We start from the raw sequence: 27125 nt of genomic DNA, 5'->3' as shown, positions 1-27125 counted from the left end.
TCCTCCTCCTCGCCAAGGCCACCTCCTTATCCCCAGCCAGCTGCTGCTCAGAGTGGCTTCAGCTGCCAGATACTGCAGATGTGTGCGTGTGTGTGCACCGCCTATTTTTGACAAAGACCTTGTTGGCCGAAAGATTTTCTGTGACAAACTTTTTCTTGTGCCTATATGTGACTCAGCATCTCCGCTATATGGTGAGTTGTAACTTTCCTTTTCATAATTTGTTACATTCCATCCTGGATTTTCCAGTGTTTAACATTATAATTTTCTAGTAGAGAAACCCAGCATTATCCAGGTATTTATTTATTTATAGCTGTGCAACCAAACCTGTAGCATGGAGCATGTGGTTTTGTGCTGAATGTCTATGATGTTCCCATCTCCTGAACTGTATCATACAATGACATAACTTGGCACTTACATTCAGAGATATATGTGCATACTGTCTGCAAAATCTAGTGGGAACACAGTTAGTAGTAAATAAGTAAAAAATTATGTCATCCCTCATGCAGTACTTTTACTGCACGGAAAGTGGAAAAACAGTAAGCAAGAAATGTGAAAATGAAGTCTTTTGCAATGGCACTGATATACAAAACATTCTCAGTTTTCTTGCCACGTCAATTTAGGATAAAATCTTGAGCTTTCGACGAAAGCCTCCATCATCATTGTTACGAGCAACTGACTGTCTTCACAGCTGCTGTGGTGGCCTTATACAGGATGGCCCATTGATAGTGACCAGGCCAAATATCTCATGAAATAAGCATAAAACGAAAAAACTACAAAGAACGAAACTCGTCTAGCTTTAAGGGGGAAACCAGATGGCGCTATGGTTGGCCCACTAGATGGCTCTGCCATAGGTCAAATGGATATCAACTGCATTTTTTAAAAATAGGAACCTCCATTTTTTTATTACATATTCGTGTAGCACATAAAGAAATATGAATGTTTTAGTTGGACCACTTTTTTCACTTTGTGGCAAATGGTGCTGTAATAGTCACAAATGTATAAGTACGTGGTATCACGTAACATTCTGCCAGTGTGGACAGTATGTGATTCACGATACATCACCCGTGTTGAAATAGACCATTTACCAATTGCGGAAAAGATCGATATCGTATTGATGTATGGCTATTGTGATCAAAATGCCCAACAGGCGTGTGCTATGTATGCTGCTTGGTTCCTGGACGACATCAGCCAAGTGTCTGGACCGTTCACCAGATGGTTATGTTATTTAAGGAAACAGGAAGTGTTCAGCCACATGTGAAACGTCAACCACAACCTGCAACAAATGATGATGCCCAAGTAGGTGTTTTAGCTACTGTCGTGGCTAATCTGCACATCAGTAGCAGACAAACTGCACGAGAATCAGCAGGGCCGGGGCGGAGGCGAAGCCGGCAGGGCTGGGGCTGAGTGTCACAGTTCGTGTGGAGGTGGGGGTGAGGGTGAGGGTGAGCCAAGAGGTGGGATGGGCAGGTGAGGAAAGGGATGGTTACTGGAGAAAAAGCAATATTTCCCCCATATGCATGGGATATATGCTTCCAATATTAAGTTTGTATGTACTGTTATATTTTGAAAGAATAGCATGCACTCCATTTGTAATGACAAATTTATTACTGGTTTTATTTTGTACACTTACATGTAGTAACTCCCATACATCAATAACTTTATAACAATTGTAATAAAATTCCATTATTTCAAAGATATGAATGATCTGCTTGTTTAACCAGTTACATTATTTCAGACAACAGAAAATTGCAGAGGAAGTTCATAAATTGCATACACATGTACAGAGCCATAATATTTTTTTGTACATTAACAAAACTTCTGTAAATTTCTTCCCTATGGTTGAATTTCCACACAATCTTTCAGTCTTTTTTTAAGGAACCAAAGTAGTGTAACTAACAAAAATGAAATGCTGCCATTTAGTGAGTCTTGATAATAAGCGAGCCACCATGTTCCATGTGGTGCATAATCATGAGCAAGCAGCTTTTTAACACACAAAGAAAGAAACAAATTTAATATCAGCAACAACTATACTGAATCAGTTAATGGTATTAAAATTTCTTTGATCTATTAAGATTTCCAGAATGTAAATTGTTATTTACCCTAGATAGATACACGCAGAATTTAAACAGGTGTGCTATGTGAACATGATAGTCTGTTCTTGAGCACTGACTATTATCAAAATAATCACACAAAATGATCACTGTTGCATTATTTATAAACTCTGGCAACCATAAATTTAACATTAAATAACTATGGCCTCTTAGTTAAGTTTGGCTTCAATGCCACATCTTCAGTGTAATTAGTTAATATAACTGACAAAATGAAAATATCTGTCCTGTGCATTCATAACTTCTCAAACACAAAGCAGTCAGCTAATAAAGTTATACAATAATATTTACAGTTATCCAAGCAACTATGAGGTATTCAGTGGAATCAGGTCCTTCATTTCTACCCAATTCCTTTTAACTTATACCAAAACAAGCTTTATTTACTGTTTAATATTTCATGAGAAAAAGCTAATACTATATTAAGCAACACCATTTAAATTTCAAAACAAAATGGAAATCTTTAGCAACACACAAACACGCATATTGCTGTTTTACCAGGTTCCATAGCAGTACTAAACCATAACAATGCAGTATTTCCTGGCTTCTTCCAGACTTCTGTTTCACTTCATTACATGAAGTTCTCTGTACATGTTTTTCTATTAGAATATATTACAAGGAAATCTTTGTTTTTGAAATTTGATTTTGACAAATGGTGTCTTCATGTATCACATCATGTAAGCCCTTGAGCAATAAACTTCACAGATATTTTGCAACCAATACAGTGTTCCATTCACATACCACACAATTTGCAAAGAGGAAAAGAACATTATTGAAGGACAAACACTTCTGTTTCACTTTTAAACATTGTGGAAGTCTTTTCATAGAATAATGAAATGAAATTATGCAATGCCAGGAATAGCTCGTTTAATAATTATACCACCGATTAAGAAAACCATTTTTAATGAATTGTAATAGATGATTTTGGCAAATAAACAGCACTGGAGATATTCTCACATGAATAATTAATACACAAAGATAAACATTAAATAAGAGGAGAATATATTTATGAAATTTAAGACAAGTACTTCAGCATTTAGATGACTAAACCCCTGTTGTGTATAAATATTGATATGGATATGCTATTTTTACATTTAACGAAGAAGCAGGGACAAGATGAAAGAATGAGGGAACGTGCCTAGAGCCATCTTCCAATTTCTGTGTACCACTAATCAAATTCTGAAATCTGGAAGTAAATTTTCTAAGAGGCATAACTTTTAACATTTTCAATAGTATATCCATTTTCACATTTGGATGACCAGTCACAAAGCAGTACTTACTATAATCTAAGTATGAAAAGCTGACTTTATTGCACAGTGCATATAACTTCATTTGGTTGCACGCTCTTAAAATCACCAATCTCGTGACCAAAAAATCCAATTCAGTTGAAAATCCTTACAACTGACTTCTGCATAATAAATAGAATGCAAGTTTGTGACAATTGTACTATTGCAGAATTTTGTTCTCTCACATTTCACGTGCCTGCTCCAAGCAGGGAATACCCACTTCCCTCAACAGACGCATGCGGACCTCCGAATCTTGTGGATATTCCTCTTCCTTCTCTGTGTTTGGTTGGAAGTATGTCACACAAAAACGATCGAAGTACCGGCCAACTTCTGAGTGGGGAATGTAGGCTGGCTCCGTACAGATCTCAAGATTTTCTGTAAAGGGAATCATTACATGAAAATTTGGAGACTAATAATGTAACTCTCTAAAAATTAACGTTTCAAGTATAAAGCTGCTCAATATAAAAGTGAGTGGTTTAGAATGTACAAGAAAATTTGCAATGAAAATGTACTTCAATATTAATTTATTATTTTCTTCATTCAACTATTAAGCGATCTAATTTCGAGGCCGCTTAAAGAAGGAAGTGAGGAAAGGGAGGGATGAGTTAACATTGCATACAGCAATAGTTTCTATGTAAAACCAGTTCAAAAAATTGCCAATAGTCAAAGCTAAGTGCGCTAATAACTGACAGAAGTTGGAAAAACTAATATTAACTAATATTGTACATAAATGTTTTTCATTCCACACACTTCTGCCTCATTTGAAATGTGCTTATCCAGCATATACAAATCAAGTGCTATTCTTTATTGTCAGGGTGCCTTTTGTAACACCACCCTTGGGCTTGCTTACGGTAAAATTAATAACAGTATTTCAATTAATTACATTTTATTTAATGAAGTACTAATACCACTTACCACCACCAACCAATATTTTGATTTTAGTGTTATCTCTGCATTTTTATTTTTTAAATTCTTGTTTCACATATGAAAATTCATTGATTTGTTTCTCTTCTCACACAGGTGGCAATGATGTTCGTTGACAATAAACAAAGAGCTAGAGAAGTAACCTTCACTCAAGACAAACAGCAAACTAACACACAATTTTTGTGTGTCTTCATATTTTTGTGGAGGTATTGACTAATCCATCAAATTTCAAATGTGCAGCCAAAACAACATTCTTCAACTGATATTTCAGTAATATACCTTTTAGCTATCTTCTGACTGAGCTGGTGAACTGAAGATACAGCAATCAGTTCCATACTTTAAATGTAACAGCCATGTCATTAATCTTGTAGCCACAGAATACACAAAGTCCAGAGGTGATGCTTGGTGGCAAAGAGCTTTGTATTAACTGAATCAGTGGTTAGATATTCCATCCACACTGGAATATTAATGCATCAATAGGCGTTGCACTGTAGCAACATATTTGTGGGTTGATCAAAGGCATTGCCACATTTCAGGCTTTGTCCAGGGTGAAAACGCTATCTCTGTTAATTCAAACAATGGAAAATCCCAGGTGAAATGTAACAATATTACGGAAAGGAAAGTTGCTACTAACAAGACCTTTGTCAACAACAGATGACCACCCACACACACACACACACACACACACACACACACACACACACACACACACACACTCTTCTCTCTTGTTTAAAATGTGTCTATGTTTGTTTATCCAGCACATGCAAATAGCGTACTATCCTTTGTTGTCAGGTTGCACATGCAACCCCAACTCTCAGAGCTTAGAGTGGTCAGTGCCAATGTAGTGCTCTCTTACTACCAATCTGTTGCATTGTAAGAGCTGGTGTTCGTTGCATCTCATGAACTATACACATCAGTTGCCTGATGTCAGAAAGGCCACACTTGAAGGTAACTTCATAAAACATAGCATTTGGTCTCTTTGTCACAGTCCCGAAGTCCAGCTGTCTTTAGTGGAGGGCAAATGAATTATCTTTATAATTGGTGAGAATCTGAGCTATTTTTGTTAACTCACTTCCAAAGTATGGTAGGAAAGCCACGGATTTAATCATCTGAACTATGTCTTCCTCAATCCTTTCATCCACCTTAGGTTTTAGCTATCGTGCCTTACGTATCTGTTGAGTGTGACCATATGCTTATAAAACTCTTCCAAGTGTGAAAACTCAAACTGTAGAGTGTTCTTGTGAGTAATGCTATGTGCCCTATGAACCAAAGTTTTAAAAACAGCCGTCATCTGGTGGGAGAGACTGCTGTTATTTGCATGTAAATACAAGACCTTATCAGCGTACTTGTGAAAACTGTATGTTCCAAGGTCCATCATCTTTACATAGAACCAAAACACCCTACAACAGAAGGCAGCTCTCCTTTTCAATTTTTACTGTAAACTGAATATGTCAATGGATGGAATTTACAATATTCAAAAATTGACATAACTCATTCTCACCATGGGATCACACTCCGGAGGTGTCAACATTTCTCCAAAATACTGTGGATTGTATTCTACAAAATTCAGGAGCATTTCCCTCAAAGCCCTCCATAAACTAATTTGATGTAAAACAGTCTACCTTACTGCAAATAAAATTTTTGGAAGAGAGTGGCTAAATATTCTCTTTCACAAAAATTTTTCAAAGCAACATATTTGTTAAGAAGTACAAATGTCAATTTGGGTTGCCAAATGTCAATTTGGGTTGCCATATCACAAACATTCAATTTTGTCATTGTTGACAGAGGGTGGCATTTTCAGTAAGCAACCATTTCAATCTAAGGTTACAAATACTTAACCAACAACAAAAACAACAACAACAACAATTAACATATATTGAAACACCTTATGGCATAATCCGTACCACTTTAGGTGGGGGAAGGGGATGTTACCGTATTTACTCGAATCTAAGCCGCACTTTTTTTCCGGTTTTTGTAATCCAAAAAACCGCCTGCGGCTTAGAATCGAGTGCAAAGCAAGTGGAAGTTCTGAAAAATGTTGGTAGGTGCCGCCACAACTAACTTCTGCCGTTGAATATATGTAGCGCTACACAGGCATGCTCTGTAAGCACAAAGATAAATACTGGCGCCAAAACCTCTGCATCAGTAAATAAATTTAAAAAAAAAAAAAAAAGGTGGAAGACGAACTTTTTTTTCTCCGCCCCGAGTTTAGACCACTGCATTTTCATACATTATCCAACGAAGTAAATACAAATTCCGTATTGTTCATCTTCGAATGTAGCAGAATTTCAATGTACTACGAAAATCCGACTGGCAAGACTGGGATGTTTTTCAATATGGCCAACTCTACGTTCTGAATTTTTTCCTAACTGTGAGAAGAGATGGTTGCTAATAGTAACCTGATGAAATGTGAATCACAAGCAGTATTCTCTTCACCATTCACCATAAGAATAATATGAATATAAACATTTTGCCATGTATTCTTCCGTGTTTGTTGCTATCTCATTTAAATCCTGTCTGCCTAATAAACTACGAAACTAGAGTGAGACAACAGCAAATGCGGAAGAATATACTTATCGTGTCATGTTGATATTCGTATTATTCTTATGCCTAATAGTGATACAGTCAGAAATGAAGCACGGCAACTGACTAGATTTTTAAATCTAAGATGACTCTAATTTCTGTGCAGAATTTGATGTACTAAAGAAGCGGCCGCAAAGATTTTCAAACGGAGAAAAATTTTCGCCTAACTCTCGTTCAGAACGTGTTCTATCATACGCAGCCTATTATTTGGTTCTTGTTGATCATTCTCAAAAAAAGCAGCAGTGTAAGTAACAACAAATAGCAGTCTCTTGACATTGCTTCGCTAATGAGACGATTCGCCTCTTTTTAGTTGTAAGCGGCACTAGCGCGCACAAAAGCAAGCCATGCCGCGAGCGGCGACAGGCCATAAACACGCACTATCAGAATGCGACAAACAATGCATGACACAGTGCAGTGATGCATTTTCAACTTAGAGTGACGTAAACACCTATAACAGAGAAAACGGCACTTATCAGATCAAAGCAAAATAAGCAATCGATTCAAACCAGACGAAGCACGTGAAAAAGGAAGGGTACCCGTATAAATACGGACGGAGCGCCTGGCGCATAGCAATGGCTACCTGGTAAAGCTTCACTGCTAAGCGTACGACTCGAACCAAACTACTGTAGCTGTATCGTCATTCATTCGACCTAAATTGTGTCTCATATTACAATGGGCCAACTTTGTTTCGATTTGGAGGTGCGGCCTAAAACTTTTCTCTCCCATTGAATTTCGAGTCTCAAATTTCAGGTGCGGCTTAGATTCGGGAAATCTTTTTTTCCTTTATTTCAAGTCTCATTTTTCAGGTGCGGCTTAGATTCGAGTAAATACGGTACCTTCTTAGTCTCTGACGTTATTGAATTTAGTATATGTTAAAATTTAGGAGTAATAAGAAACGCACATTTTTTGTTTTCTCCAAAAAAAAAAAAAAATCTTGCTCCGAGATGAAGATGTTTCCGGTGATGACTTTTTGTGTTCTACATGTTTTCGCAGAACAACAACAATGATGGTATTTGAACAAGATGAAGCCTCCTGTGGTTCAGATTCTGCATCAATAGAGGAAGAATTAAACACCCTGAGCCAGTCAACTACAGAGGTAGGTGTTAGTTCTGTTAAGAAACCATGGTCAGTGAAGTTGAGTCATAAGCTCTATGCATCAAGAAAGCGCAGAGAAATTACTAAAGCTATGGATAAATACACTACAGCAAAACTGACCACACTCTTCAAAGTAGAAATTCTATCTTCAGAAGAAAATGAACCAAAGCACTCTTGCCAGGAATTTTTCACAAATATCAATTCAGCTTTTGAATATTGTGCATCCTACAGTGAAAAGCTGCAAGTTTTAACTTTTATTCCAAAGACTTTTTCAAAGAAAATAATTTTGAACCATGTTCCATCAGTATATCAAAGTACATGGTAGACATAGCAAGAAATGTATGGTCTGTAAAAGGAGTCTTTGAAAGACCAGATCCCTATTATGGTCATCCTGTAGAAACAGATCAGATTCAAAAACTGCAGTCACTTTATCTGGAAGATAAATGGAACTGTTCTTGCCAGAGTGTCAACAAGAAGAATACTATAACAATCATAGTTGAAGTTGTGAAAGTGAAGAGGTACACGACTCACAGTATTAAAGAAACTTTTGCAGTTTACAGGAGCACCTATACAACTTCACATATTGAAAGATCAAAACTATATGCACTACAACCTAAGTGGGTAGTTCCGTGCCCACCTAGAGGTGTCTGTTTATGTGTGTACAGCACGAATTTTGAACTTGATGTAACTTGGAAGAACTTCCTGGAGCACGTGACATATGACACCTTGATCAGGTGTGTGAAGTAATTAGTAGCCTGTGATGTAAAGTGAAAGACTTTTATGTTTCATGAATGTGGTGTCTGCCCTGGAAAGGAAGGACTGTCTTTACAGACATTAGGCCTGGAAGACATAGCAAAAATTACACATGAGACATAGGAGGAAAATAAACTAATTAAAAAAAACTGTTGCCTTTGACAGTTTCATTGATGAACTTGGTAAATCGTCAGTGAAAGCAATAACACACCAGCATCTGAAGAAATTGTAACAACACATTGCAGAAGTGAAAGAGTGTGTACAGGCTGAAGAACTATGTTTACTGCTTCACTGTGATTTTGCTGAGAACTGGTCTGTAATTCTGTTACATGAAGTACAAAGGTATCATTGGAGACCAGGTTTCAATTTTTACAGGAGTGACATATTTTCGAAACAAGACCACAAGTGTTGCAGTTATAAGTGATGACAAAGTACATGATTCAGCACGTGCTTTGCTAGCAATACACAAAATTCTTGAACTGCAAACAGGTGCAGAGAAGATAATCGTTCTTTCTGATGGTGCTCCTAGGCATTTTAAAACCCATTACCAGATGTTTGAATTAAGTCACCTGCGCCAAATGGGTATAAGTGCTACTGGTCATGGGAAGCGGCCTCGTGATAGTGTAGGAGGCCTGCTGAAGCACCATGCTACAAAACAAACTTTCCAGACCAAATACAGCTGCAATTCAGAATGCTCAGGATTTTACGAGAGTCATGGAATCTTACACAACCCCAGCCCTCATTTGTTCATCCAAAGAGGAAATCAAAGAATTTTGTGAGCAGAAAAAAGAAGAATGGTCCAAACAAACTACTCCTGTGGAAGAAATTCAGAAGACACATTTTTGGACTCAAAGTGATGGACAGATTCATACTGCATGCACTTTAAAGAGCAAGAAAGAAGAAATTTTGTTCATTTGGCCAACACCTCAGAAATAGCAGGATAATATTCAGATTCACAATCTGAAAAAGGGATGTTTGTAACAAGTGTGTATGACTGACTGATGGATTACAGAGATTACAGACATCAGTTATGAGTTAAGCAAAATTGTAGTGAACTTTATGCTGAACATTGACCAACTGCTGGATATAGGTTTCCAGCTGAAGGACAGCAACAATGCCATCAGTGCTCACTTCCTGTTAACAATGTTTTGAAAATTGTAAGTGCTCCAGTTATTATTGGTTGAACAGGAAGGCATCATTCTATATCAAAGGAAGATACTGAAGCAGAGGAACACATTTTTAACGTGCACCAAGGCATGTTTAGCCACAGGGTGATCCTCATTACCAACAAACACTGTCTGCCTGTGTCCATTCATGCAAATGGACAGTTTGTTGCTGGTCATTCCCACATAGAAAGCTTCACAGTGTAGGCAGGTCAGTTGGTAAATCACGTGGGTGCTTTCACACCTGGCTCTGCCTTTGATCGTGTACACCTTCCGGGTTACAGGACTGGAGTAGGTGGTGGTGGGGGCGTGCATGGGACAGGTTTTACACCGGGGGCGGTTACAAGGGTAGGAGCCAGAGGGTAGGGAAGGTGGTTTGGGGATTTCATAGGGATGAACTAAGAAGTTACGAAGGTTAGGTGGACGGCGGAAAGACACTCTTGGTGGAGTGGGGAGGATTTCATGAAGGATGGATCTCATTTCAGGGCAGGATTTAAGGAACAATCTGCCACCACAAAACCACTCCTTTTAATACATTTGCACGCAGTTTTTTCGAAATTTTCCCGAATTGCTCCACCCTTTAACGTGTTCTGGCAGCAACACAACTACCTAACCTTTGTGCACATCATTGTCTACCAACCCAAGTTCACCACAGGATCAACAAGCCCAGCTATAACCAACACTTTTTCGCCTTTTTTCACACCAGATCTCCAGTTGCTTTCCAGTTCACCTTTATCTCTCCCCATATATTTATATTTTTATTTTCATTTTCATTTCAGCCTCATGTTACACTTTTCACCTTCTAATACCATGTCACCCTCACACCATCCCCACAACGACCTCATTAAGTTTTATTTACATTCCCCTCCGCAAACATGCCTTCGCCCTAGCCAGATTACACTCCCATATTTTATTTTCTCAAGCTTGTCTGACATTTGGCATTACCCCACAAAGACCTCACACTTACAGTTCCCATCTCTGGCTGTAACCCTTCTTTCCATCAGTCCCTATACCAGTTCCAAACTGAACAATCCATTGCCCTCGCCCATCTAATCCTTCACCTACACATCAACTCAGCCAATGAACACACCCGTCAACTCCTATCCTTAATAAACGTCCTCAGTCTTTCCTCTCCCACATCCACACCGGCTGTTCAGAGCATCCTCCTACAGGCCAACCACAAATTAGAACAGCATGCCACCCTCCACCTCAAAAAACTATCCAATCTCCTGCTTTCCCACCTCCGGAAAGGCAACTCACTCACCCTTCACAACCTTTCCAGCAAAACTCAACCTCTTCTCATTGCACACAGACCCAGTCTCTCCCATCTACTCAATCTCCCACTTCCAGCTCCACTCACCCCAAAACCTCAAAATTACAATCAACACAATCTGGAACCACAACACCCTAATTCAGTAGTTAACCTTTTTTCCAAACCTCTCTCCTAATCAGAAACCTCTGTCCTATCCAAAGGCCTCACCTTCAGCCCCACTCCCAGATTCAACCAAACAGCCCTTGTCAAAGATTTACTGTCCTACACTCGTACTCTCTGCTGGAAATATCACTTTGCCACGAAGAAAAATGATCCTAATCCTACTCCTAATGATCCAACTCCCCAAGGCACTATCCAAATTGAACCCTGCCTGGAACAGTTCCGTCCTCCGTCACAGCGGGACCCACCTCCTCTTCCTCAAAATCACCCTCTCCAAACCTTCCAGGAATTTCTGACTTCCAGCCTTGCCTCTCAATCCTTCTTAAAAAACCTTAATCCTACTCCCAACATCACCACTGCTGAAGCCCAGGCTATCCGTGATCTGAAGGCTGACCAGTCCATCGTCATTCTTCCGGCGGACAAGGGTTCCACGACCGTGGTACTTGATCGTCGGGAGTATGTGGCTGAGGGACTGCGTTAGCTTTCAGACAACACCACATACAAAGTTTGCCAAGGTAATCCCATTCCTAATGTCCAGGCAGAGCTTCAAGGAATCCTCAGAACCTTAGGCCCCCTACAAAACCTTTCACCTGACTCCCATCAACTTCCTGACCCCACCGACACCCTGCACCCCTACCTTCTACCTTCTTCCTAAAATTCACAAACCCTATCATCCCAGCCACCCCATTGTAGCTGGTTACCAAGCCCCCACAGAACACATCTCTGCCTACGTAGATCAACACCTTCAACCCATTACATGCAGTCTCCTATCCTTCATCAAAGACACCAACCACTTTCTCGAACGCCTGGAATCCCTACCTAGTCTGTTACCCCCAAAAACCATCCTTGTAACCATTGAGGCCACTTCCTTACACACAAATATTCCGCACGACCAGGGCCTCGCTGCGATGGAGCACTTCCTTTCACGCAGATCATCTGCCACCCTACCTAAAACCTCTTTCCTCATTACCTTAGCCAGCTTCATCCTGACCCACAACTTCTTCACTTTTAAAGACCAGACATACCAACAATTAAAGGGAACAGCCATGGGTAACAGGATGGCCCCTTCGTACGCCAACCTATTCATGGGTCGCTTAGAGGAAGCCTTCTTGGTTACCCAGGCCTGCCAACCCAAAGTTTGGTACAGATTTATTAATGACATCTCCATGATCTGGACTCACAGTGAAGAAGAACTCCAGAATTTCCTCTCCAACCTCAACTCCTTTGGTTCCATCAGATTCACCTGGTCCTACTCCAAATCCCATGCCACTTTCCTTGACGTTGACCTCCACCTGTCCAATGGCCAGCTTCACATGTCCGTCCACATCAAACCCACCAAACCTCCATTATGACAGCTGCCACCCATTCCACATCAAACGGTCCCTTCCCTACAGCCTAGGTCTTCGTGACAAACGAATCTGCTCCAGTCCGGAATCCCTGAACCATTACACCAACAACCTGACAACAGCTTTCGCATCCCGCAACTACCCTCCCGACCTGGTACAGAAGCAAATAACCAGAGCCACTTCCTCATCCTCTCAAACCCAGAACCTCCCACAGAAGAACCACAAAAGTGGCCCACTGGTGACAGGATACTTTCCGGGACTGTATCGGACTCTGAATGTGGCTCTCTACCAGGGATACAACTTCCTCAAATCCTGCCCTGAAATGAGATCCATCCTTCATGAAATCCTCCCCACTCCACCAAGAGTGTCTTTCCGCTGTCCACCTAAACTTCGTAACCTTTTAGTTCATCCCTATGAAATCCCCAAACCACCTTCCCAACCCTCTGGCACCTACCCTTGTAACCGCCCCCGGTGTAAAACCTGTCCCATGCACCCTCCCACCGCCACCTACTCCAGTCCTGTAACCCGGAAGGTGTACACGATCAAAGGCAGAGCCACGTGTGAAAGCACCCACGTGATGTACCAACTGACCTGCCTACACTGTGACGCATTCTATGTGGGAATGACCAGCAACAAACTGTCCATTCAAATGAATGGACACAGGCAGACAGTGTTTGTTGGTAATGAGGATCACCCTGTGGCTAAACATGCCGTGGTGCACGGCCAGCACATCTTGGCACAGTGTTACACCGTCCGGGTTATCTGGATACTTCCTATTAACACCAACCTATCCGAACTCCGGAGATGGGAACTTGCTCTTCAATATATCCTCTCTTCCCGTTATCCACCAGGCCTCAATCTCCGCTAATTTCAAGTTGCCGCCACTCATACCTCACCTGTCATTCAACAACATCTTTGCCTCTGCACTTCCACCTCGACTGACATCTCTGCCCAAACTCTTTGCCTCTGTATATGTCTGCTTGTGTCTGTATATGTGTGGATGGATATGTGTGTGTGTGTGTGTACGCGAGTGTATACCCGTCATTTTTTCCCCCTAAGGTAAGTCTTTCTGCTCCCGGGATTGGAATGACTCCTTACCCTCTCCCTTAAAACCCAAATCCTTTCGTCTTTTCCTCTCCTTCCCTCTTTCCTGACGAGGCAACCGTTGGTTACGAAAGCTAGAGTTTTGTGTGTATGTTTGTGTGTCTATCGACATGCCAGCACTTTCGTTTGGTAAGGCACATCATCTTAGGGAAACATTCCATGTGGAAAAAATATATCTAAAAAGAAAGATGATGAGACTCACCAAACAAAAGCGCTGGCAGGTCGATAGACACACAAACACACACACACAAAATTCAAGCTTTCACAACAAACGGTTACCTCATCAGGAAAGAGGGAAGGAGAGGAAAGACGAAAGGATTTGGGTTTTAAGGGAGAGAATAAGGAGTCATTCCAATCCCGGGAGCAGAAAGACTTACCTTAGGGTGAAAAAAGGACGGGTATACACTCGCGCACACACACACATATCCATCCACACATATACAGGCATAAGCAGACATATACAGAGGCAAAGAGTTTGGGCAGAGATGTCAGTCGAGGCGGAAGTGCAGAGGCAAAGATGTTGAAAGACAGGTGAGGTATGAGTGGCGGCAACTTGAACTTAGCGGAGATTGAGGCCTGGTGGATAACGGGAAGAGAGATTATATTGAAGAGCAAGTTCCCATCTCCGGAGTTCGGATAGGTTGGTGTTAGTGGGAAGTATCCAGATAACCCGGACGGAGTAACACTGTGCCAAGATGTGCTGGCCGTGCACCAAGGCATGTTTAGCCACAGGGTGATCCTCATTACCACCAAACACTGTCTGCCTATGTCCATTCATGCGAATGGACAGTTTGTTGCTGTTCCAGGCAGGGTTCAATTTGGATAGTGTCTTGGGGAGTTGGATCATTAGGGGTAGGATTAGGATCATTTTTATTCGTGGCAAAGTGATACTTCCAGAAGAGAGTACGAGTGTAGGACAGTAAATCTTTGACGAGGGCTGTTTGGTTGAATTTGCGAGTGGGGCTGAAGGTGAGGCCTTTGGATAGGACAGAGGTTTCAGATTGGGAGAGAGGTTTGGAGGAAAGGTTAACTACTGAATTAGGGTGTTGTGGTACCAGATTGTGTAGATTGGAATTTTGAGGTTTTCGAGGGAGTGGAGCTGGAAGTGGGAGATTGAGTAGATGGGAGAGACTGGGTTTGTGTGCAATGAGAGGAGGTTGAGGTTTGCTGGAAAGGTTGTGAAGGGTGAGTGAGTTGCCTTTCCGGAGGCGGGAAACCAGGAGATTGGATAGTTTTTTGAGGTGAAGGGTGGCATGCTGTTCTAATTTGCGGTTGGCCTGTAGGAGGATGCTCTGAATAGCCGGTGTGGATGTGGGAGAGGAAAGATTGAGTACTTCTATTAAGGATAGGAGTTGACGGGTGTGTTCATTGGCTGAGTTGATGTGTATGTAAAGGATCAGATGGGTGAGGGCAATGGATTGTTCAGTTTGGAACTGGTATAGGGACTGATGGAAAGAAGGGTTGCAGCCAGAGATGGGAACTTTAAGTGTGAGGCCTTTGGGGGTAATGCCAAATGTCAGACAAGCCTGAGAAAATAAAATAAAATATGCGAGCGTAATCTGGCTAGGGTGAAGGCATGTTTGCAACTTGGTGCACGGCCAGCACATCTTGGCACAGTGTTACGCCGTCCGGGTTATCTGGATACTTCCCACTAACACCAACCTATCCGAACTCCGGAGATTGTAACTTGCTCTTCAATATATCCTCTCTTCCCGTTATCCACCAGGCCTCAATCTCCGCTAATTTCAAGTTGCCGCCACTCATACCTCACCTGTCATTTAACAACATCTTTGCCTCTGCACTTCCGCCTCGACTGACATCTCTGCCCAAACTCTTTGCCTCTGTATATGTCTGCTTGTGCCTGTATATGTGTGTGTGTGTGTGTGTGTGTGTGTGTGTGTGTGTGTGTGTGTGTGGGCGCGCGCGCGCGAGCGAGTGTATACCCGTCCTTTTTTCCCCCTAAGGTAAGTCCTTCCGCTCCCGGGATTGGAATGACTCCTTACCCTCTCCCTTAAAACCCAAATCCTTTCGTCTTTCCCTCTCCTTCCCTCTTTCCTGACGAGGCAACCGTTGGTTGCGAAAGCTAGAGTTTTATGTGTATGTTTGTGTGTTTATCGACGTGCCAGCACTTTCGTTTGGTAAGTCACATCATCTTTGTTTATATATATATATATATATATATATATATATATATTAGAACGAAACATTCCACATGGGAAAAAATATATCTAAAAACAAAGATGATGTGACTTACCAAACGAAAGCGCTGGCACGTCGATAGACACACAAACATATATACACACACACACACACACACCTTTAACCCAAATGAATACAGACTCATTAACAGATATTTTTCTCTTATTACGAGTATACAAAGACAATGCTGAAGTAGACATGTAAGCTGATTTACCAATGTCTTTATTTGCAAGTTCTGCCATATGGTAAGTACGATAGGCAATAATGTCTCTATCAACAAAACTTTCAAGTCCTGGAACAGTCGGTACTCCTGTACCTCCACGTACAATGGCTACCGTGAGCCAACCATTACCATGTGAAAATGTATCATTAATGTCAATACTAAAATTAAGTCTGCAACCACAGAAAACACAAGGTCCGTCAACAAGTGCAGTAGCAGCAACACTCTTCAGTGGTATGCGGTTCTTCTTGTCACCAGCTGTTGTGGCGAAGTCTATGTTCTCAATGGTTTTAAAAATTGTCTGCTTAGAACGGCGACGAATTCTCCTGTAAGGCATCGTGGCAGCGTTCAATGCAGTTGCCTGTGTAGCAGCAGCAGTGCGAATGAGCCTCTGCGCAGCTCTCGCTCGCTTATATAGTGTATGCGGTAGCTTGGACTTAGAAAATTGTACGTGGAGGTACAGGAGTACCTACTGTTCCAGGACTTGAAAGTTTTGTTGATAGAGACATTATTGCCTATCGTACCTACCATATGGCAGAACTTGCAAATAAAGACTTTGGTAAATCAGCTTATATGTCTACTTCAGCATTGTCTTTGAGATATATATATATATATATATAAAAATTTAATGGATTGGCATTTTTGGAAAAAAATTTCCATAAATTATAAAAAGTGACATGCGAGTCCAAATTGAGGATTTCTTTGTAATCATAAAGCAATTATCTTTCAAATAAAAAAACCAACAAAACATCTAGAACTGTTCCAGAGACACAGCATTTTAAATTTTTTTCCACTACTCACATGTTCAAAACAGTATGCGCAGTGTGATCTTCGGAGGGCTGTATCTCTGAGCAGATTTTTTTTGAGGGGGGGTGGGGGTGCTCCTTACTTAGTGCTTCATTTTAACACATGCTAAATTCAATAACATCTGAGGCTATGAAGGTATTATTTTTCCTAGCCTGCCTCAATTGATATGGACTATACCTTATAAAATTCTCTTATGAACAGATAAATTTGCTGTTTCAAGATGTCTTACCTTGGGCTGCATATCTTGTTGATCCATCCTCTACAAGAACATTATAAAATGGTTGATCTGCTTTTTTGCTGAGGTTATCAACACCCATCTGTGTAATCCACTCCTTTGATTCCATACATAACAGGTCCCATCCATAGATTACACATCTGTAGTTGAAGAGTCGATGCTTCATGATCATTCCAACAGCAAATTGTACAGTGGGGTCACGTAATTTTGGTTCAATCTGAAAACCAAATCATCAAATAACAAATCTCACGTGAACATAAATTATATTAGAAAATGAAAGCTTGTAAGTATTAGTAACAATGAGTATGGGAAAGACCAACCCCAGATTGTTCATAGTATCTAAAGAAAAGTTGCACTGACATTATGGCACACATGCGAACAAAATGATGATTTATGTGCTCATTAAACAAATTATTATAGTTACAGACTTTTGTTTATGTGTCCACTGTCAAGTTCCACAAATGCTTATGATTAAAATGGTACACTCACTAGAATTTGAGAACAAAAATGTGACACTCTACATACACATCTTGAAGACTATGTAGGAGGGGCTACATAAGAGCAGACTCAATGATAGAAACACTAAGGTGGCAAAGTGGTTAGCACACTGGACTCACACCTAATAGAACAATGGTTAAAACCTGTGACTGGCCATCGTGATTTAGATTTTTCATGATTTCCCTAAACCGCTTCGGAACAATGCCAGGACGGTTCCTCTGAAAGGGCACGGCCGACTTCCTTCCCCATACTTCCTTAATCCAATGAGACCAATGACCTTGCTGTTTGTTCCCCTCTTCACAACCAACCAACGATAGAAACAGCACTACTTGATACACAAATGCACAGGAAAACTGACAATCGTATGAAAAAGTGTTATGCTTAACTGTTGCCAGCAATATGCAAACAAACAACACTGCCACACACATTAAGCATCAAAAATTGTTTAATAAAAGTGTTCTGGGCTATTTTTGACTGGATTTTGCATAATGTTGGTAGTGAGGTCAACACATGAACAGATACGGAGCTACAGCATTAGATGGCCAAGGATAGCAGTTGACAACAGCTACATCCTTGTGTAAGGCATTCGTCTGAAATAATTCAGAAGTGGTGGGTTCCTGACCTAATACAGTAATGCTAGTTTATGATTTTTACTTTTCTCCTTGAATACAAATATAATACTTAAAACCATTCTGTGTTACAACCACTGAATTAATGAATAGAAACAGGAAGAAATGAATAAAATGAAATCCACAGACGAGGAACATCAAAAATACAACTAATGACACCATCCTATGCCAACTTATTCTTCCTATCCAGTCAATAGCTGAAACCTCTGGTCTGATTCAGATTCACTTATGATATTTTCGAAATCTAAACTCGTGGCAGGGAAACCTCCATAAACCTCAGCACCTACTCCGAAACTGCACTTCACCTAATCCTTCTCAACTCAACAAGCCACCTTCCTAGATGTCTCCAACTCTCAGATGGCTCCTTAAGTAAGTCTGTCCATATCAAGGTACACAAACCACCAATTGTACCTCCACTCTGACAACTGTCATCCATTCCACTTCTGGAAGTCTCTTCCTTACAGCCTCACCATCCATGGACAACATATCTGCAGTGGACAAGAAGAGTTATCCAACTATACTGACAGCATTATCAGGACCTTTACTGAATCACAATATCGTATCCAGCTCATCCATAAACAGATCTCCCATGCCATCTGCTTCCTCTGATAACAGTAAAACTGCTAACCAGCCACCGACCAGTACTCTTCTGATTACCCAGTATCTCTCTAGCCTTGAAAAGCTCAACCACATCCTCCACAACGGCTACAACTGCTTCTCATATTGCCCCGAGATGAGGGATCTACTTCCCACATCCCCAATGTAGTGTTCTGTCACCTAGCCAACTTACAGTACGATTTTGTCCATCCCTATCTCATCCTATTTCCAATTCTGCACCCCATGGGGCATTCCCTTGTGGTCAGCCCAGGTGCAAGACTTGTCCTGCCCACCCGATACCTCCCACCACAGTTCAGTCACAGGCATTTCCTGCCCAATAAAACGCAGGGCCACATGTGAAAGCAGGTTTGTTATGTATAGCAATTTGTCTGGGCATTACAAGTACCTGAACTGTCTATTTGCATGACTGACCAAGGCGAAACTGTGGCAAACCACAAACTTAGCCATCCAGTTGCCGAACATGTAGCTCACCATAACACAAATGACCACAATAACTGTCACTATGTGGGCCATTTGGATTCTCTCTCCCACCACACATTTCTTCCCCTCCGTTCAGACTGTGCACCACCTTCTTCTGACTCCCCCCCCCCCCCCCACATCTGATATGGTCTCTGTCTCTCTCTCTCTCTCTCTCTCTCTCTCTCTCTCTCTCCCCCCCCCCTCCCTCCCTCCCTCTCCCTCTTCCCCCCTCTCCCCTTTTTTTCATCTCCTCTCCCTTCCCTCCCCCTCCCTTTCTGCCTCTTCATCTTCACCTCTCTCCTTTTTTCCTCCAAACTGAATCTAAATAATCAGTCTTGCCATGAACATGTGTGTGTGTGTGTGTGTGTGTGTGTGTGTGTGTGCTTACAATCTGAGATGCTTTCTCTCTTCAGGCTATTTGACTGCCGACATGAAATATTAAATCTGTGCCTGACATGTGACCCTGCCTTCTGCAAACTGGAGTGTGTACTAAAAAATTTCTAAAATAAATACTTCAACATTTCTCTTCCCATCCAGTCCTCACACGACCTATTTTTTTCCTATTCTGGAAAGAAATAGCAAAATCTTATAATTATTAAATTCACATAATAGACATGAACTGAGTCAAATATTTGTTGATTATCTTGTGTCCTGGAATATATCATATGCTGCAAAATACTAATCTCAGAAATTTAAGTTAATATCCAGTGACTAAGAAACGAGTTTGAGAAGAGAACAATGTACAGACAGACTCCTTGAAGAAGCAAATGAGTAGCTGATTGGCCTTATTGGCGCATTGTGTCGAGGAATACTGATTTTCTTCATAACCAGAAATACAACCAGAAGCAGCAACTTCTTATTATTTACAATGTAAAGTTCAACTTTAGGATAAACTACATTCTTTCAATTTCCTGTGATATTCATGACAAAGACTAATGTGGATCTGAAATTACAATGAGGAAGGAATACTATTTTTTTTTTAAAGCAAAAGAAATCGTCATAGAAAATGAGCACTTCAAATTTTACTTTTGTTAAATATTTCATTAATATTCATTGCCATTTAAATGCTTTCACGGAGAACATACAAAATATGGCTAACCTGATGCTGTGATAAATAAATGAAATTGTAACTGGTATGGTTTAATGACTGTCTTAATTCATCTTAATATAAACACGAAAAAAATGTAATCATATTTGGTGTTTCTCGAACAAGAACAACGAGCAAATGTGGTAATCATGTTTTGCATGTCTGTACGTCAAAGCATTTCAGAAGTGATTTTTGAACTGCTCTTCCAAAGAGCTTATCTATATTGTTCAAATACTACTGAGCTAGTTGCCTAGATGAACTGTATTACTGAGAGGAAGGTAAAAGTTATCGTGAAGCAGCCTCTTATGTCAAAGTGTCCTCGTGCAGTTACACTCATGAAGGAGTAGGTACAATTATAATGTTTCCTGTTTTGAAACTATCTTTACAGCAAGCACTAACAATAACTTTCTCACCTGTCCAATGCTATAAAAAGTGCTAGGCCCTGTGTTGCAAAATCACAGTGGTGCACAACTGATACATGATCTTATGAACATATAGTAATAGAGAAGTATTAGGTAGAGGTTTATCTATGTTTCTTTATCTTTCAAACTCTTAATTACATACTAATTAGAAAGTAAGTTCCTTCTCTTCGATTACATTTTTCAGAAAACAACAAATTTTAATGAAATAATAATGTAATATGAACTGCTCATCTCACTTGTCGCTTTTCCTCAGTGAATGCAATCAACCTATGGTATGATATGTTGTTCAATATGAATGGAACCATTCAAATTAAACTTCATTAAAAGAGGAAATAACTATACACTACATATCCCCCCTGTTAACTTGTTGAGAAATGGAAATAAGGTAGATAGATGTCTGGTCAGATTTAGAAATTAATCAATAGCCTTGGCAGCCAGAGACTGTGTGTGTGTGTGTGTGTGTGTGTGTGTGTGTGTGTGTGTGTGTGTGTGTGCGCGCGCGCGCGCGCGCGCTGCGCGCGCGCACGCTATTCTGATGAAGGCATTTGGCCAAAAGCCTTGTCTAACAGTCTTTACATTGTTCCTATCTGTGACTCAGTATCTTCGCTATATGGTGAGTAGGAACTATCCTTTTCATACAAGGTGTACAACTTTGCTTCCGCCGTTTTTTTCCCCAACATTTGAGGCTTTAATGAAACAAATTGGTTACACATGCATCATTCAAAGTATTTTCCATTGCTGGCCACTACTTTCTCCCATCTTTTCGGGCAAGGTACGAATCCCGTATCGAAGAAATTTTTCATCTCTTGAAGCATTCCACGAATTGATACAATTTGTGACTTTATGAGATCGGAAGTGTCGGTCAGCCAGGCCATGTGCCGTTGATCTAATCAGGTGATACTCAGAGGGAGCAATGTCTGGAGAATATGGGGGTAAGGTAGGACTTCCCATTTTAATGTTTCCAAGTACATTTTGACGTCTTTCACAATGTGGGGTCAAGCACTGTCGTGCTGCAAAACCACTATCGTACCTCTCGCTGTATGGCAGCCATTTGTCTTTTAATGCTCTACTCAAATGCATTAATTGCATTCGATAATGAGAACCTGTGATAGTTTCACTTTGATTTAAATCCTCGTAATACACAACACTGAGCTGGTCCCACCAAATGCAGAGCATGATCTTTGAGCCGCAAATATTTGGTTTGGCCATCGACGTGGAAGCATGGTCGGGATATCCCCATGATTTTTTGCGTTTAGGGTTATCGTAATGAACCCATTTTTTAACCTCTGTCACAATACGATGCAGAAATCCCTTCCGTTTTTTGCCTCTGACGCAACTGTTCACAAACATGCAAACGTTGTTCAACGTCTCTTGGTTTCAACTCACAAGGGACCCAAGTTCCTTCTTTCTGAATCATGCCCATAGCCTTGGGACATTTTGAAATGACTTACTGTGTCACTCCCACTAATCGTGCCAATTCTTCTTGAGTTTGACCCACGTCTTCACTCAGCAATGTCTCCAATTCTGCATCTTCAAAAAAGTCTGTCTTCCACCACTATGCCAGTCTACGTCATTTTTAACGTTCTTGAAGTGTTGAAACCACTCACAACAAGTTCTTTCACTAATAGCATCCTTACCATATGTACTTGAAAGCTTGTAAACTGACATTTTCAATCAAGAACAACTTTATCATGCAGACACAAATCGACTAATGTTTGAATGAGGTTATATTGACCAAGGTCCAAGCTAACTGCCTGACATCTGCGATCTGTTTCGTTTGACCGCTACTTACCGTTGTTTCCACCTATCGGCAAACAGCGGAAGCAAGGTTGTACACCTTATAATACTGTCAATAAATCAATCTACTTAGAAAAAGTTAGTGTTTTTAAATTTCACTACTGGTTGCGATTTGATGACACGTTAACGGCAGATAGATTTGCAACTCACAGAAACTAATGGTAGCAGATCTAGAGAGGATCACGCTGACATGGCATCGTATTTCTTAACTGTTGTCCATGTAACATAGAGATTAGTCAATGTTGTAGTTTTTTATTATCAAAATACTGTATCTGCAATTTGTGCAGGTAAAAACCAAAATTTTGTGAGAAAATTTTCTTGGAAGAAGCATTAGCAATTATACAACCACAAACAGCTTCAAAATTTACAGCTGACAGTGATGTATAGCACAGAAAGTAATGGACCAAGTCAAGGCTAAAGATATGGCATCAAAATGGAACATAAATTAAATAATTAAAAATGTGTGCAGAAATACTTGTCACAAGAACCAAGCAGAGTTACTGCCTGAAGATAATATAAAGAAATCCCCCCTTTTAGTTAGTACAAAGCTTTAAATGCAGAGTTACTGGAGTTGTGCTTCTGCAATGATTAATGTCAATGAGATTATGAGGCTACACGAGAGCTTTGTATTATATTATAGGACCTTTTTTCTGAACAATAATCTTTTACACATTGAAAGTGGAAGGAAGTATGGAAGCCAAATGTAATATTCTCAGAATAATTATTTTTCAAGACACAGAACTCTTAGTAGTTCAGCACTCTATCATATTTACTATAAACAAGTTTTATCACAAGAAATACAAATAAGGACTAATGCATGAAAGTTGCTGCAGCATGTCTGGCCAACACTGGTGAAATGAAGTAGCTTTTATCCGAGAGGTTCCTTTTCTGTTTTTGATTTTGCAGTACCCAGGCACTTTAACACTACCAACAACTTGTAATAGCTTCAAACTAACAGATTTCTCATAAAATAGAAATGATAAATTGCCCCACTGATTAGTTTGTCTCCACCTCGAATTGGAATGAAATATATGGTTTTTTACTTTATTTTATTTTTTAATATGTGAAGTTTGCCTCAATAGTAAGAGGTGGAACAAATGAGAAGCACCAGTTGTTACAGTATTCCGTTAGAACTGTGGAGGGGGAATCTACAAATGTAACACAAGACGAACAGCTTACAGATTCAGGTAAAATGTTTTTCTTCGCTTTTTTCCCTTATATCGTTTAATATGATTTCATCACAATTTCTTTACAAAACTGTACTGAACCAATAAGCCAACTATAAACTAGGCTGGTATCACCAGAACCATCTGTAACTTTTAGTTGCAGAGACGACTTCGGAGTTAACTACGGGGCTGGGCAAAAATATGTAAACTACCAAGAACACGACACATTACCATGCCTAATATGGTGCAGAAAAACCAATGGCATTCAAAGCAGCTAGAAGTTATCTCAGAATGATAAACACGTGTCCTGTATGACTTTCAAGGGAATCGTATGCCATTCTTCTTGCAAAGTAGTGGGAAGTTCAGGTAGAAATGGTAGAGGCTGATAGCGATCATACACCCTTCTCTCCAAAGCAGATCACAAAGGCTCAACAATACTGAGATCTGGTAACAGTAGTTACTAGAGGATATACAACATTTCATCCTTGTGCTCACAAAAATCGGTTCTGGATGATGCAAGTTTGTGAACAGGTGCCCTGTCATTGTAGAACACAGCATCACCAATGGGGAAGAAGCATTATACAATGGGATGGACCTAATCAACCAAAATGGTCACATAATACTTGGCAGTAATACAACCCTGCACAAATACAATGCACCAATCGTCACCGAACCTCCGCCATGTTCCATCTAATGCTCTACACTCTTGACAGAATTTCAAATCAGTATGAAATAAGATTCATTCCCTCAAATGACTTTCTGCCATTGCTCCATGGTCCAGCATTTGGTTTGGCACCACATTTTCCACATATGTGCATATGCATCAGTCCGGGTGGTTTTGAAATTCCAGCTCACACTGTAATTCCCGACTGGTAGAGTTCCCTTCATGTCGCTTTGGTGCCGAGAGGGTTCTCGAGAGAGACTTAGTTCTGCAGTGACTTTTACAGTTGTATTCCCCCCTTATTTTTCACCACAATCCCCTTAAATAGCCATCTGTCACTTATTGGGTGACATTTTTCCATTTTTCCTGTAAATAGTATAAATCTTCAATACGGTGCCTCTTAATACATGAAACATTTTGGCTGCCTTGGTTACAGAAGCACTCACCATACAAGCACCAACAATTTCCCCACATTTGAATTTCATATTAACAGAATCTTCCATCGGTTCTTGGTAGAACAACATTATAATAAATTAAAAGCAACAGTTTGCTTTTGTTCTACAAATGTCTGAGGATAACCTTGTAAGCCAAAAACTGGTTTACAATAAAAGTAATATTGTAGAACAAAAGCAAACTGGTACATTTTAATTCGCTTAGCCCTGACATAATGCACTCACAACTACAAGCCCTGACATAATGCACTCACAACTACATAGAACACTGTTCTGACAATGACTGACACTTGCAATGTATTGAGGACATTTCACAGGTATCGTTCATGATTAAATACAACAATGCAACTTGCACGCTTCATCAGCAACTGCATGTGTGTTCTAGCATGCATTTCTTGCAGTGTTTCCATAGTTTTGTCAAACCCCTGTAATTAAAGCCCTTCAATTAAAGGTCTTGCAAAACTATTTTTACATCTTTGTTTGTATGTCTGATTGTGTATAAGCTAGTTGCACTTAAGAATTCCAATATTATGAAAACAAAGTAACTATGTTTTGATACCCATTATCCTCTCAGTCTCCCTACTATCTCTTGCTTCTAGTCCCTTTTCAGACATCAGACAATGTAAGTACAACACTTACAAGCTTACATCACTTTGTTCCCTACAACTAATCTCCCCCTTACTTCTGTTCACAGTAGTTTTTTTCATACAAATATTTCTCTGGCACTGTTTCCCAACCACATTTTCTCACTAACTCTCTGTTTATGGTGGCCAATATCTGTTTTACTCCCCACATATTAATGCCACCATTGCTGTAATCTTTCTTTCCATGCAGGTACTCATTCTCAGATCTTAAATTCTGAAAACTGATCCTCCCATCAGATTTCCTACATATACCTTCAACCTATTTCTCTGAGGTTTAAGAGGAACACACTTTGGATTCAAATGTTTGCAATTAAGTATGATATTCAAGCTTCTATCTATGGGTTTGTTTTAAATAAATTTCTGATGCCAGTAACTTGCTGCGGAGAAAATTATTTTATGGACAAGCTCATTATTTTCACATTTATAGGCCATTTCAAATACATAAAATAAAGGCTTCTATCAGTTCAATCATAAATTCAATTTTTTACTCTTTGAACATTTACCTAACTCTACTTAACCTTGTGACTTTCATGTTGGATTTTGTTTGTCACATTTGAAATAGTTATATATAAGCACGATATTGCTTCCTGTTTACAGAATACAATGATGTTATGACAAAAGAATGTGTGTGTAAAACACTGATCATACAGACCTCTGCTATTTTAGAACAGATGTGAGCGCAGTTGCAAGTACCAAATGATTAAATGACAAAACTATTAGGTTGGTGAATAAGTTTGTAGCATTTTCTATTGGTTTAATAAACACAGCAGAACCAATAAAAGAGAGTTAACAGTTATCATCAATATATTCTCCTTCACTATTTACAACAGTCTGCTGATACTGGGGTAACTTCTCAATTCTGCAACTGTGGAAATCACTTTGGTTTCAGGCGAAGAACTCATCAAGCCATGTTCAGAGCACATTTTCATCCAGAAACAAAGTTCCTTGAAACTTGTTTGATAGAGCGGAAAAGACGAAAATCTGAGGGCTCAAGATCAAGTGAGTAAATTGGGCATGGAATTACATCGCAGCCCAACTTCCGTAAAGTGTTTTTTTGTCAGTCTATTATAATGCAGGCAGGCATTATCGTGGAGTAGCACCACTTTGCACAGTCCTCCTGGTGGTTGTTCTTGGATTGCATCTACAAGACATTTCAGTTGTTGACACTAAATTTCAGCAGTCACAGTTACACCTCAGAGAAGCAATTCGTAGTACAGCATATTGTCACTGTTGTGCCAGATACATAACATTATCTGTTGTACATGCGTGCATGTCTTTGTACAGGGAGTTGCTACTTTGTTTGGGCTCAACCATTCCTTTCTTTTCCTTACATTAAAGGTACCACTTTGTTAGCAGAGTAATCTATGGACAGTTTCTGATTGGAACAATTTATTGATACATTCAGTAAACTACACGAGTTATACACATAAAGCTCAATAC

General features: G+C 40.0%; 1 protein-coding gene across 2 annotated transcripts in view; it reads right to left on the bottom strand.

Annotated features, from left to right (window-relative positions):
• Positions 1–1581: 1581 nt before the first annotated feature.
• The window catches only part of LOC126189981 (F-box only protein 21-like), a 104507-nt gene continuing 78963 nt past the window's right edge, over positions 1582–27125 (bottom strand). For both annotated transcript variants that reach the window (XM_049930983.1, XM_049930984.1), the window contains 2 exons: positions 17247–17469; positions 1582–3766 (listed from right to left, as the gene is read on the bottom strand). In XM_049930983.1, the coding sequence (XP_049786940.1) occupies positions 3573–3766; positions 17247–17469 (417 nt within the window). In that variant the 3' untranslated portion in view covers positions 1582–3572. The remainder of the gene's footprint in view (positions 3767–17246; positions 17470–27125) is intronic.

The sequence above is a fragment of the Schistocerca cancellata genome, chromosome 1 (genome assembly GCF_023864275.1).
Source record: "Schistocerca cancellata isolate TAMUIC-IGC-003103 chromosome 1, iqSchCanc2.1, whole genome shotgun sequence".
Taxonomy (NCBI): Eukaryota; Metazoa; Arthropoda; class Insecta; order Orthoptera; family Acrididae; genus Schistocerca; species Schistocerca cancellata.
This window is presented reverse-complemented; position numbering and strand designations above follow the sequence as displayed.